This window comes from Hylobates moloch, unplaced genomic scaffold, assembly GCF_009828535.3.
Source record: "Hylobates moloch isolate HMO894 unplaced genomic scaffold, HMol_V3 SCAFFOLD_11, whole genome shotgun sequence".
NCBI classification, from domain to species: Eukaryota; Metazoa; Chordata; class Mammalia; order Primates; family Hylobatidae; genus Hylobates; species Hylobates moloch.
The window spans coordinates 46,753,340-46,767,755 of NW_026652286.1; the positions used below are offsets into that span (position 1 = coordinate 46,753,340).

The following is a 14,416-nucleotide window of genomic DNA, read 5'->3' on the forward strand; positions in this document are numbered from 1 at the left end:
CTCAGCCTCTCCGAGTAACTGGGACTACAGGCGCCCGCCACCACGCCCGGCTAATTTTTTTGTATTTTTAGTAGAGACAGGGTTTCACCGTGGTCTCGATCTCCTGACCTCGTGATCTGCCTGCCTCAGCCTCCCAAAGTGCTGGGATTACAAGCGTGAGCCACCACGCCCGGCCAGAGACTTCTTTCAATAGGTCTGTGAGGACGCAGTTAGAGCACCAGAAAACAGTGCCATACAACTTGGGTCACGCAGTTGGAAGGTGGCAGGCACTGTATCCACTCAAAGGTGGGAATGAAGAGCCACCAGAATTATCTTTTAAAAATGTAAATCAGGCCAGGAGCCATATCTCATGCCTGTAATCCCAGCACTTTGGGAGGCTGAGGTGGGAGAATTGCTTGAGCCCAGGAGTTTGAGACCAGCCTGGGCAACAAAATGAGACCCTGTCTCTACAAAAAACTTAAAAATTAGCTGGGCATGATGGTGTGTAGCTGTAGTCCCAGCTACTTGGGAGGCTGAGGCAGGAGTATTGCTTGAGCCTGGGAGGTCAAGGCTGCAGTGAGCCATGATCGCACCACTGCACTCCAGCCCAGATGACAGGGTGAGACCCCATCTCTGAAAAAAAAAAAAAAAAAAAAAAAGAAAGAAAAGTAAATTAGTGAAGTCCCTTCCTTGCTTAAAACCTTTCCATTGCACTTAGAATAAAATCCAAAGGCTGGGTGCAGTGGCTCACACCCGTAATCCCAGCACTTTGGGAGGCCAAGGTGGGAGGATCACTTGAGTCCAGGAGTTTGTGACCAGCCTGGCCAACATCATGAGATCTCATTTCTACAAAAAATTAAAAAATTAGCCAAGCGTACTGGCACAAGCCTATAGTCCTAGCTACTCTGGAGGCTGAGGTGGGAGGATTGATTGAGCCTGGGAGGTGGAGGCTGCGGTGAGCCAACATTGCACCACTGTATTCCAGCCTGAACAACAGAGCAAGGCGCTGTCTCTAAATAAATAAATAAGAATAAAATCCAAATCATTCGCCAAATATGTAAAGCCTTCCATGCCCTGGCCCTGTCTACACTCTGACTTCAGACCACTCTCCCTGTGCTCACTACGCTCTAGTACATGGGCCTTCTTTCTGTCCCTGGGATACATCAAGCTGCCCTGTCCCTCCTCAGGGATTTTGCTGTTGCTAGTTCTCCTGCTTGGAATGCTCTTCCCTCAACCTTTTCTACAGATAATACTTCATTCAGCTCAAATGTCACTTCTTTAGTGATGTTTCCCTGGTCCAACCTATGTAATGATGCCTGCTTTTGAGTAATTTTCTATCTTATTGCCTTGTTTTCTTTCCTTTCTTATCATTCTCTGAAACATATTTTTTCACTTGTATATTATCTGTCTCCCTCATGAGCACGAAAGCTCTGCAACAGCCTAGACTTTAATTTTTTTTTTGTTTTCTTATTTTTTTTTTTAAAAGACAAAGACAGCATCTCGCTATGTTGCTCAGTCTGGTCTCAAACTCCTGGGCTCAAGCCATCCTTCTGTCTTGACATCCCAAAGTGCCGGGACCACAGGTGTGAGACACTGCGTCTGGCCGTGGACTTTAATTTTTGATCACTGCTATATCCCTAGCTCCTGGAACAATGCCTAATACATAACAGATTTTGTGTGTGTGTGTGAACCTAACTTCAAGATTTTATTGTCTTCACAATTAAAAAAAAAGATGAAGCTTTGTAACTAGGTCACTTGGCCCTTTTCTTCCTATCTCCTCCCAGTTAAAAATGCTTGCATCTCTTAATAGTCAGCCTTCTCTTAGCTCTGCAATTGGGCTCAATGCACTCAAGGCTCAGCACAGTCTTTTTTGTGGTTTTAACCTTTTTCTGGAAAATTGGCTTAGTCTGCCCACCCTAGCCACTCTGCTTCTTGTTATAATGCTGCTTTCCCTGGACATACAGTGGATCCTTACCCTTCTTGTACTGTGTCAGTTTGTGGGGTTGGTGCTTGCCTCACTTCTTACGGAAAGTCTGGCAGGTTTTAGGCATGTTCACCATGTTTGTAGGCGTGCTATTGACATAGAAAGTGAATTTAAAAAAGAAAGAAAAGAAATGGAGGATGGAATATTTATCTGTATTATCTGATTCATGTGAGTAGTGAACCCTAGATTCGAGAGCCCAAATCCTTGGAATTCACCCACATTAGTATTTTCATCATCATTACTATTACCCTTACTTTTATTATCATCCCACCACCATCATTAACAGCACTGCACGGCACGTGGGAGTATTTAATGTTTGTTGAATGACTGAATAAATGAATAGCAACTTTACAGCTGACCTCAGACTCCCTTTTTAGTCTTATTTACTCCTCCTCCTCTGCCCCAGTCCAACTTCTTATCTATACTGTGTGTAGCTACTCAGAGTCATTTTCACTGAACACGTGCCTCCATGCCTCCTTGTGTTGGCTTATTCTGCTATTCCTTCTATTTGTAATTCCCATTTCCCTTCTCTGATGAGTTCTCGTTCTTCCTTTAGGACCCAATTCTGTATTCCATCCAGGTACGTAGTCACTTCCTCTCCTGTGCTTCCATATTGCCTTTTCTACATCACGGTTAAATGCTCATCTCTTAAATTATAGGTGTTGGTGTATCTGTCTCCCTCCCTAGATAGGGAGTATCATGAAGGCAGAGATGGTATATTTCATCTCTGTGTTATCAGGAACCATTATTGGACTTGCCATATAGCAGTTTAACAATATTTGTTGAATTCTTCCTTTTTGTATTGGGCATACAGGTTGCCTTGCAGAAGAGTGTGCTAGAGGAGAAGATGTACAATGTTGGTCAGAACATGGTCTCTTGACCCAAGTTCTTACAGTCTAATTGGGAGAGAATCTTTTCATACAGATATAGCATTAAAACTCGATGTATTCTAGAATTAAATATGAGACTGGAGAAAGCTTGGTGTGGAACGTGTAGAACTGTAGTGAGTCAAGAGACTTGTTTTCTAGTTTCTACTTTACTAGTCACTCACTATGTGGCTTTGGCAAATTATTTCCTCTCTTTAGACCTTGGTTTTCTTCTCTTGAAACAAAAAGATTTGATTGGAAGCCTTGGATGGTTTCTAAAGCCAGTTATAGCTCTGACATTCTGATTCTGGAGTTTGGAAACTGGGTGGAGGAGACCGCGTAGGCGCAGTTTGCCCCCTGGTGGTCAAACTGAGCAACGTCACAGACCCAGGAGACGCCTGCAGGCATTCCCCAGGGATGGGATTGCAGCGCACAGAGCCAAGTAAACAAACAACAGTGGGACGATGACCATTCTCGCGCAGAACCCATCAGGTTTCTCGATCACTAGTAGATTGGTATAGAAGCCTGTCTTCCTTCAGGACAAAGGAACTTGGGAGATGATGCTTTCTGTTCTCAGCCTCTGGCTGAACCCATCTCTCCCCTGTTTCTTTCAAAAGTAGACAAAGTCAATCTCTGAGAGGCTATTTTGTAGCTCCCCTGACTTTTTCTTCTGCTCCAATCACAGTACTCTCTTCTGAGGCAAATCCTCCATTCTGCTCAATGTAACTTTCGTCTATTTATTTATGACAAGAAGAGGTTTTCACTCTTTGCATTCTTTTCCTGGGACAGGACCATGACCCACCCCTTCTTGGAGACTTGGACCAAAGTGAAGGTAGTAGGATTTCTTTGATGAGACTGGGAAAATACAGAGACTCTCCGAGAATAAGAAATGTGATTTACACTGTAAAAGGTGAGCAATACTAGCAGAGAAAGTTTTGTCTTTTAGATATTTCACTCTGAGTACAGTTGGGTAAGGCCATTTGCCCATTTCTTTCCCCTCTTATTCTCTATATCTTGAACCTAAAGGATTTCTTTTTTTTTTGAATTTTTTAATGATAATTAATTCTCATCTTTTATTATTATTATACTTTAAGCTCTAGGGTACATGTGCACAACGTGCAGTTTTGTTACATATGTATACACGTGCCATGTTGGTATGCTGCACCCGTTAACTTGTTGTTTACATTAGGTATTTCTCCTAATGCGATCCCTCTCCCAGCCCCCACCCCACGACAGGCCCTGGTGTGTGATGTTCCCCATCCTGTGTCCAAGTGTTCTCACTGTTCGGTTCCCAACTGTGAGTGAGAACATGTGGTGCTTGGTTTTCTGTCCTTGCGATAGTTTGCTCAGAATGATGGTTTCCAGCTTCATCCATGTCCCTACAAAGGACATGAACTTATCCTTTTTTATGGCTGCATAGTATTCCATGGTGTATATGTGCCACATTTTCTTAATCCAGTCTATCATTGATGGACATTTGGGTTGTGAACCTAAAGGATTTCTTAAAGCCACCTCTATCCTCTTAAAAAACAAAAAGAACAACTCTATACTATAAATATATACAATTTCTATTTGTCAATTAAAATTTAAAAAACAGCTGGGCATGGTGGCTCACGCCTGTAATCCCAGCACTTTGGGAGGCCAAGGCGGGCAGATCACAAGGTCAGGAGTTTGAGACCAGCCTGGTCAATGTGGTGACACCCTGTCTCTACTAAAAACACAAAAAATTAGCCTGGCATGGGGGCACGTGCCTGTAGTCCCAGCTGTTCCAGAGGCTGAGGCAGAAGAATCGCTTGAACCCAGGAGGCAGAGGTTGCAGTGAGCCAAGATCACGCCACTGCACTGCAGCCTGGGTGATAGAGCTAGACCGCGTCTCAAAAAAAAAAAAAAAATTAAAAACAACTAAATCAAAGAGGAAACTAATTGGTTGCTTGGAACTTGGGGCCAGAGCCTAGAGGAACAAGAATAGGGGCCCTGAGTGCAATCTGCAGGGAAAAGAGGAAGAAAGACTGAGGGGAGGAGAGGGAGGTGCAGAGAGGAGTAAGACTAGTTGCCAATTCTAAGTGGATTTATAGGCATCTGGAGGGAAAATGTAAAGAAATTAAAGAGGGCAGGCGCCGTGGCTCACACCTGTAATCCCAGCACTTTGGGAAGCCGAAGGGGGTGGATCATGAGGTCAGGAGATCAAGACCATCTTGGCTAACATGGTGAAACCCCGTCTCTACTAAAAAGACAAAAAAATTAGCTGGGCATGGTGGTGGGCGCCTGTAGTCACAGCTACTCGGGAGGCTGAGGCAGGAGAATAGTGTGAACCTGGGACGTGGAGCTTGCAGTGAGCCGAGATCGCACCACTGCACTCCAGCCTGGGTGACAGAGGAAGACTCTGTCTCAAAAAAAAAAAAAAAAAAAAAAAGAAATTAAAGAACTATTTTGCCCCATCAATGTGCTTGTTTGTTAATTAGAATTTTTTTCTGACAATGAGTACTTTGAAAGTCACTAAACATGAAAGTGTAACTAAGGCGATAATATTCATTCATTCCACAGCAGCTGGAATATGTCAAACACTGTACCTAATGCTGTTCCTGCTCAAACTGGTCAGCATCTAGACTTTGTCTTCCATGTTTGCTGCTGAATTCCTAGCACTTCCATAATCCTGCTACATAGTAGGTGCTCAATAGATATTTGTTGAATGAATGAATGAATGAATGAACATTAGCTGCACCATACTTTCTCCAGTAATATCTCAACTCTGGGGGTGGGATGAAGCCTGCTTAGATTCTTTTTGTTATTCACTGATAATTATAGAATCGAGATTTATCCTTATAGAATACAAATCCAGGCTAGGCATGGTGGCTCACGCCTGTAATCCCAGCACTTCAGGAGGCCAAGGAGAGTGGATCACTTGAGGTGAGGAGTTTAAGACCAGGCTGGCTAACATGGTGAAACCTTGTCTCTACAAAAATACAAAAAAAAAAAAAAATTAGCCGGGCGTGGTGGTGCATGCCTGTAGTCCCAGCTACTCAGGAGGCTGAGGCAGACCTGTTTGAACCTGGGAGGTGGAAGTTGCAGTGAACCAAGACTGTGCCACTGCACTCTAGCCTGCGTAACAGAGCAAGACTCCATCTCAAACAAACAAACAAACAAACAAAACCAAAACACAAATCCATATGTACCAATCCCTTGGGCCAAATATTAAATATTTCAATTACTTTAGGTTTAAATAACAGAGGTATATGGTTGCTTAGCATGACACTTGGCACGTGGTAGTTGCTCAATAAATTCTAGTTTCTTTTCTTCTGCAATTTTCTAGTCTCATCTCTAACCTGATGTTCTAGCCACATCAAATTCTTTATCAGTCCCACACAGGTCTCAAACTTTTATGCCTTTTGCCTTGGCTCTTATTGTCTCTCTGCTTTCCCTTGTATCCATGTGGTGAACTTCCTTCCCTCAGTCTTTATAAACGAGCTCAAATGTCCCCTCTTCTGTGAAATCTCCCGAACTTCCTCTCACCTTTGCTCCCTGCTTCCATGGCACTCTGTTTATGTCTGTTGTAGCCCTTGCAATTCTTCTATAACTCTTCTGTTTTCTGCTGTATTTTTTTCTACTTTTGCCTTTCTGTTAGGTTTGACTTTGAGGGGGCAAGCACCAAGTCTTATTTGTATTGGTAGAGTGTTTGGAAAGAGTCTGGAGGAGGCTGGGCAGATGACATGACAAACACAGATGGAGGGATTAGATTTGCAAAAGAATTACTTACCTAGGCCAGGCGGAGTGGCTTACGCCTGTAATCCCAGCACTTTGGGAGGCCGAGGCAGGTAGAGGTCAGGAGATGGAGACCATCCTGGCTAACACGGTGAAACCCCATCTCTACTGAAAATACAAAAAATTAGCCGGGTGTGGTGGCGGGCGCCTGTAGTCCCAGCTACTCGGGAGGCTGGGGCAGGAGAATGGCGTGAACCCGGGAGGCGGAGCTTGCAGTGAGCCGAGATCGCGCCACTGCACTCCAGCCTGGGTGACAGAGCAAGACTCCATCTCAAAAAAAAAAAAAAAAGAAAGAATTACTTCTTCCTCTGAAACAAAAGGGAAGGAACTGAAGATGAATAAAAGAAGGTAGCAAGAATCTTTAAAGCAAAATGGAAGAGGCCAAATCTCAGGGGGAGATCTGACTTGAGGGAGGAAGAGTACAGGAAGAAGATGTTATCCAAAGAGGAGAGGTGGCACTGGTGTGGTCTGAGGGGCTTAGCCTTCTCCTTCTTAGATGTGTGAGGTCTCAGGATGGACTCAGCAGCACTTAAGCTGGAAGAAGAGGTCTTGGGCTTGCAGGAAGAAACAGCCTTGTCTCCACCTGGAACTAGGCTGAATGGCCTTGCTCATATCTGAGTCTTTCAGTCCAGCAAGGAGAAGCTGGAGCCATAAGCTAGAGGGAAGGTTTGTAGTGATGTGGATGAGGAGTGAGGAAGGGGTAGTGGTGGGGTAAAACAATGCAGAGCTATCTGGGTAGAGGTGCTATGAGAAGGATGGTAGGGAATTCTGACAGCAGTGCAATCCTCAGAAAGCAGCTGGAGGGGAAGCATTGGTACCTGCAGCTGCACTGCCATTTGTTCCAGTTGGCATCGTGCATTAAAGGGAGTCTGTGAATCCTTCCTCCCATGGTGGTCTGTGGTGCAGGTGGGGCCTTAGAGAAAAGCTATTTGGGTTCGTTCTACTTTAGGATGTTGGCTTAAGCTTCTTGTATCATTTTATCATCTACCAAGCACCCTTGACAACCATTTTTAGGTGACACTTCAAAAACAACAAGCTAATGTCTCAGTTAGAGTACTTTGATGTAAACAGCAGAGATTGTGAGTCATTTAAGAAAAAATGAAATTTACTGAAAGGATACAAAGAGTTGACAGGAAAACTGCAGCATCGGATATGGAAAATGGGCTGTAACCTAGGCAGGCTTGGCAATGGGAACCACAGCCAAGTCTGTGTCTCAGGTACAGCCTGGCATGGCCACCCTCACCATGGCAGGGCCACCCCCCTCAAACCCCACCAGGGCCCCACTGCTGTTGCATACCTACTGTCTCTGTTGCTATGAATAATTCTAAAATTGTCTCTATGTTTTCATGTCACTTGTGAAGATGCCAAGCTCAGAGAAGAGTGGCTAGGTGGCTGAGCCTGGGTCATGTGTCACGTCCTAGCTGTTAGGGGGCAGGGAGAAGAATATCCCTTCAGCTTTGGCTTCCCTAGCCTCATCAACACTATACAGAATGGGGAATTCCCTAAATAGAAAGGAGGTTTGGGCCAGGCACGGTGGCTCACGCCCGTAATCCCAGCACTTTGAGAGGCCGAGGCAGGCAGATCGCTTGGGCTTAGGAGTTTGAGACCAGCCTGAGCAACATGGTGAAACTCCGTCTCTATAAAAAATATAAAAGTTACCTGGGTATGGTGTCATGTGCCTGTAGTCCCAGCTACTCAGGAGGCTGAGGTGAGAGGATTGCTTGAGCCTGGGAGGCAGAGGTTGCAGTGAGCCGTGATTGCAGATTGCATCACTGCCCTCCAGCCTGGGCAAAAGAGTGAGACCCTGTCTCAAAAAAAAAAAAAAAAAAAGAGGAAGGAAGGAGAGAGGTTTGGATGCATTTTTGTCGGTTGTCAATTTTCATCACAATCCCAGGCTGCTAGGCTTGAAACTTTAGAATCATCCTCATTGTTATTAGCTTCCCACATAGTGAGTGGCTCTCCAGATTTCTTAGGTGTGCCTTGCCCTCTGTCACCACTATTGCTTTTAGTAAGATTACTCAGCAATGGCATAGAGGAGAGAAGAGGCTGGAGATTGGAAGTTGGACTCCTACAATGTTAGTGCTGTAGCGGTCCTTTGAATTTATCTGTTGTAGTGGTCTTACCTAGGAGTATTCATTAGAATTCTTATGGCACTAAAAAAAAATACACATCCTGATATCCCCCACCTGGGTTTCTGGGTTCACTAGATCTGAGGTGGGACCTTGATATATACAGGTGTTTCTGAGGTGTGTCCCAGGTTGAGAACTGATGACTTTCAATACTCTTTTTTTTTTTTTGAGATGGAGTCTTGCTCTGTCGCCCAGGCTGGAGAGCAGTGGTGCAATCTCGGCTTACTGCAACCTCCACCTCCCAGGTTCACGCCATTCTCCTGCCTCAGCCTCCCGAGTAGCAAGGACTACAGGCGCCCGCCACCATGCCCGGCTAATTTTTTGTATTTTTAGTAGAGACGGGGTTTCACCGTGTTAGCCAGGATGGTCTTGATCTCCTGACCTCGTGATCTGCCTGCCTCGGCCTCCCAAAGTGCTGGGATTACAGGCGTGAGCCACAGCACCTGGCCTTCAATACTCTTGTTTTAAAGATGAGGAGATTGAGGCCCAGAGGGAAGTTAGCTGTTTGAAATCACACAGTGAGTTAGAAGGGGCCAAGACCAACCCAACCCCAGATCTCCTGGCTTCTGGTCCAGTGCTACTCAGACCTCTTGCTTTTTCCCTCTGCTAAAGGAAATTTTCTATATTTATTTGTATCCAAGAAAGCATGCTATGTTTCTGTGGCTCAGCTCCTCCAACAGTAAACAGATTAAAAGATCCAAACCATCGAGAGTGAACAGCCTGCACAAATGGCCCCATTTCTAATGATGATTGTCTGGATCACAGATCTCCTTTGTCAGAATCCGGGAAAAATTTCCTCAAGAACCTTAAGTTGGGATGGAAGTGGGCAAGACCCACGGATAAAGGATAGCCTAGCCAAGGCCATACTTCTGTGTCTGGAAGGATTCTGTCTGGGTCTCTATGCAAACAGGTCTCTGTTTTAATCACTCATTGGCCTTTCTTCAACTCTTGACTGTCCTTTAGCCCTCTGGTTCTTATCTTGGGAATCCATCTCTTTTTTTTTTTCTCCTGTTCTCTGAGTTAACCAATCACTCGGCACTGGATTGGTTTACCACTAGCTCTGGGCAATCTCATCAAAACCCAGGGCCTCTGATGCCTTCTATTATATTATGTTGATTTTTTTTTTTTTTTGAGACAATGTCTCGTCCTGTCATCCAGGTTGGAATGCAGTGGTGCCATCATGGCTCACTGCAGACTTAACCTCATGGACTCCAGTGATCCTCCTGCCTCAGCCTCCCCAGTACAGGTGAGTGCCACCATGCACAGCTAATTTCTGTATTTTTTGTAGAGATGGGGTTTCACCATGTTGCCCAGGCTGGTCTTTAACTCCTGAGCTCAAGCAATCTGACTGCCTCATCCTCCCAAAGTGCAGGCGTGAGCCACCGACCCCAGCCTATGTTGCTTTTTTATTTTTCTCTCTTTACAAAATTCGTGTCATCCTATAAAGGTTTCCACTAAGAAATGCGATTTATTTAATGTTTCCCATTCTTTGCCCTGCTCCAAATCTATCCCAGGGCAAAGAAAGCAAAGAATGGGAGAACTACTGTAGCCGAACCACCTTTCCATTAGAGAGGGGTTATTCTTTCTCCTGGAACCTCTGCATCCAGAAAGGGTGCCAGCATCAAAGTCCAAGCACCTCTCCCTAGCTCAAGCAGGAGTGACACGGTCAGAGCTGGCCTATAGGAAGCAACTCGAAGAGTGTGGAGGATGGATTAGACGAGAGGTTGGGAGAGGGGAGACAATCTATAGCAGCTACTGCAGTAATCTAGGTGAGAGATGATTAGACCTGAATTGGGCAGTGGGAATGGGATGAAGAGGTGGGGAAATAGTCATTTTGATAGTGGAATTGACAGGACTAAATAACTGATGGTTTGTGGGAGATAAGGAAGAAGTTCAAGATGACTAGGTTTGGAGCTTGAGTACCTGGGAGGATGGGACCTTTAATAGAATGAAGGAAGTAAGAAGAGCAGTTTTGAAAGGAGGATGAGAGACAGTGACATTAGTTTTGTACATGAGGAATGTAGGGATCTAAGAGGATGTTTCCATCAGGCAGTTGAATATGGAGGGCTGGACTCAGGAGGCCTGGGCTGCAGACAGCAATCTGGGAGCTCCTGAGGGAAGAAAATGTGGACCAGGGCAGCACGCAGAGTGAGAAGGTGACTGAGGCCTGAGCCTAGAGGAACACCCACATGGACGCCCCAAACACGGGAGACTGAAAAGGAGCCAAGGGGCTGGGAAAAAACCAGGAAAGTGTGGTTTTACCAGCCAAGGGGGGCAGTTTCAGGAAGGGACATGGAGAGAGAGGATGAGGAGGTAGGATTGACAAGCGGCTGCTGCTTTTGGCAATTAGTTACCATGGTGGGCCTGGTTTGAGTCACAAAGCTACCCCCATCCTTAGGAGAGAGCTCAGGCCCTCATATCAAATGAACACTAAGGCAGGTTGCTGAGTAACTCACATATTCCCCACTCACTTTCTCCTCAGTTATCAAGACATTACAGGATAAGTAAGTGTATCAAAGTTTAACATCGTTCAGAATTGCCAATAAAGCCCCTCAGTTCTCACCTCTTTCAGTTCAGTAAGAGGAAACTGCAAGGACTTTTCGAGAGTGCGGCTGATGACCGCATATATAAAGAATAACTAATGAATATTAATGAAGTATCCCCTCTGGCCAATCAGGTCTGAGGAGAACCCTCTTTGGGCTCACAGAAGCCTCGCCCCTCATGAATATGTAGATAGCACTGCCCACCACGCACTGCCCCGCCCTCCACTCTTCTCCCTCGCAACCGACCTCCCTTCAAACGGGAAACAAGATGGCGGCGGCAGGTCCGAGTACTCGGGCCTCTTCCGCGGCGGCAGCGGCCGCTCTGAGTCGGCGGGGCCGGCGGGGCCGCTGTGACGAGATGGCGGCAGCTAAGACTGGGGCCCCAGGCCCGGCTTCTGGACCTTCGCTGTTGGTGTTGTCGCCGCCGTTGCTGCAGCCGCCGCTGCCGCCGCGGCCGGAGGAATCGGGGTGCGCCGGGTGCCTGGAGCCCCCGGGGGAAGCAGCGGCCCTGCCGTGCGGCCACTCGCTTTGCCGAGGCTGCGCCCAACGCGCCGCCGACGCGGCGGGCCCGGGTTGCCCTCGCTGCCGCGCCCGCGGCCCAGGCTGGGCCCGCCGTCGGGCCCGCGACGACGGCCAGGCCGACGCAGAGGTGCTGGGCGAGTGCGCCCGCCGCAGCCAACCCGAGCGCTGCCGCCCGCGCCGGGACGGGGGCGCGGCTGCCGCGGGGCCCAGGGCAGAGCAGGAGCCGCGTGCCGCGCCTGCGGAGCCAGGTGGAGATTTCCCACTTCCCCTTGGGGTCTGGAGCCAGGCCGAGCGCGCCCCGGCCTGGCCTGGTGAGGGGTGGAGAGTCCCGGGCCCTACTGGGGCGGGTGTGGAGAGTTCTCGTGGGATTGGAACCCGGGCTCTGCCCAGGTGCAGTGTGTTTGTGAATTTTGAACTTCAGAGTGAAGGACAGGCACGTTGCATGCGGAGGGGCGGTGAGGGCACCCCGCGCCTTACGTAAGTCCGAAGTTTGGAGGGAAACAGAATTGTTGGAACAAGTTAGGGGCAGGTTGGAATTGGTGTGTGGGAGTGGGAGGGGCTTTGGATCAGAGAAGTGCTTGGTTTAATGTTGCATGAAGAGTTTGGGGGTCATATTGCTTGGAGAGATGTGGCTCCTGGCCCTGAATGAGTCAGTGAAGGGTGTGGAGAATCCGGAGTTTAGGGAACAGGTTGAATTTGAGGATGTGAAGGGAGTTTTCAGACTCGAGAGCAGAGGGGGTGGGGAGCACGCTTGTGCAGTTGTTTTCATACATTTTGGAAAATGTATGCTTAGCACAGAACTTGGCACATAGTGAGGAAGCAATAAGTGACTGCCGTTTATATTTGTAACACTGGTACTACTAAGTCCAGTAGTGCCCGACAAAAAAGCTGGCTTGGGTTTAAAAGTTTTGGAAACAAAGATTGGGTGGCAGGGGCTGCTTCTATCTCCTTGGCAGTGTGGGTTTCCTGCTGGCTTGCTGGCAATTAAAAGTCTGTTGTAGGACTCTTGCCTTGAACTTCTTTCCCCTAACACCAGCAGCCTGCTATTCCTCGGTTCTGAGCTTTGAGATAGAAAGTGCCCTGTATAAAATAAGACTGTTATAACTTAGGATTCTTTTGGGGACACACCCAGTCAACATAACATCTACAGCTCTGTTTGATAAAAAAAAAAAAATGCTTACCTAGAATGAGATTTTCAAGAAACATAAATCACGAAAGGCCAGATGTTTGCACCTTCTGTTTTGGGAATTCTGCCATGTGTTGTTTTCGGTAAGGAAAGAGAGGCATTGCTTGTGTATACAAGTGCAGCTTCTAGAAACCACAGGTTCTAGAATGCACTCTGTTTTGATTCAAGCCGCCAGAGACACCTGTCACTGTCCTAGGATATTGGGCTATTTTATTCCTGGGGTTGAGGGGGACCTGCATCTTACTTTCTATGTTCCTTGTCACTCCCCCCACCTTTTTTTTTTTTTTTTTTTTTTGAGACGGAGTCTCGCACTGTCGCCCGGGCTGGAGTGTAATGATGCGATCTCGACTCACTGCAGCCTCTGTGCACCACCCGCTCCGGTTCAAGCGATTCTCCTGCCTCAGCCTCCCGAGTAGCTGGGATTATAGGCGCCCACCACCATGCCCGGCTGTTTTTTTTGTATTTTTATGTTGGCCAGGCTGGCTCGAATCTGACCTTGTGATCCCCGGCCTCCATTTTTTTTTTTTTTTTTCTGTCTCCCAGGCTGGAGTGCAGTGGCCAATCTCTCAGCTCACTCCAACCTCTGCCTCCCAGGTTCAAGCGATTCTCCTGCCTCTGCCCAGTAGCTGGGACCACAGGCATGTGCCACCACGCCCTGCTAATTTTTGTAATTTTAGTAGAGACAGGGTTTCGCCATGTTGGCCAGACTGGTCTCGAACCCCTGGCGTCAAGTGATCGGCCCACCTCTGCCTCCCAAAGTCTTGGGATTACAGGCGTGAGCCACTGTGCTCAGCCCTCGTTATTCCTTTTAAGCTTCACAACATCCCTATGAGATAAGTACTTTTATTTGCATTTTATAGATGAAACTGAGGTTCAGAGAGGTTAAGTAACTTGCCTAAGGATGAAAACCCAATTCTGTCCTATTCCTGCTCAAATCAGGGATGAAACGTCTTTATTTTTGTGGATGTGGTGTGATGGTTTCATATGCTACTTAATTTGCTTTATAGTCTGAGATTATGGTCACAATATAAGACAGTATTTCTCTGGTCTCCCTATTAGTACTACTGATTATATGGCCACATAGGATAGAAATTTTCATTTTGATTTCTAAGCTTGGAGACCGTTGTGAAATACCAGCTCTGAATTTGAACCATGAGAGGAAGTTTGGCTTGATGATTTGTGCAAAGTTTTTCCCTTGAAGAAGTTTTTGTCATAAAATTTATCAGTGATTAAGGGAAATTATCTAAAATGAGATTTCAAATTAGAATCTATTGAGTCACTTAGTATTCATTAATAACTTTATATGTTTATATGAGGACCAAAATGAAAAATGGTTTTCTTAAATGTTCTTGTTGTTGGATTGTTTTGTATATGCAGTTACGTGCTTATTCAGTTGAAGAATTTTAGAAAACAAAAATATTGCCAAAAGGCTTAGGAAGTATCTTTTA

General features: G+C 46.5%; 2 protein-coding genes across 2 annotated transcripts in view; one reads left to right on the forward strand and one right to left on the reverse strand.

The window, feature by feature from the left end:
• CHRDL2 (chordin like 2) overlaps nucleotides 1-11,320 on the reverse strand; it is a 51,564-nt gene extending 40,244 nt beyond the window's left edge. The window contains exon 1 of the mRNA XM_058446974.1: nucleotides 11,281-11,320. The gene's annotated coding sequence lies outside the window, so the exon portion shown is untranslated. The remainder of the gene's footprint in view (nucleotides 1-11,280) is intronic.
• A 177-nt stretch (nucleotides 11,321-11,497) lies between these two features.
• The window catches only part of RNF169 (ring finger protein 169), a 90,062-nt gene continuing 87,143 nt past the window's right edge, over nucleotides 11,498-14,416 (forward strand). The window contains exon 1 of the mRNA XM_032166940.2: nucleotides 11,498-12,030. Within this exon, the coding sequence (XP_032022831.1) occupies nucleotides 11,529-12,030 (502 nt within the window). The 5' untranslated portion in view covers nucleotides 11,498-11,528. The remainder of the gene's footprint in view (nucleotides 12,031-14,416) is intronic.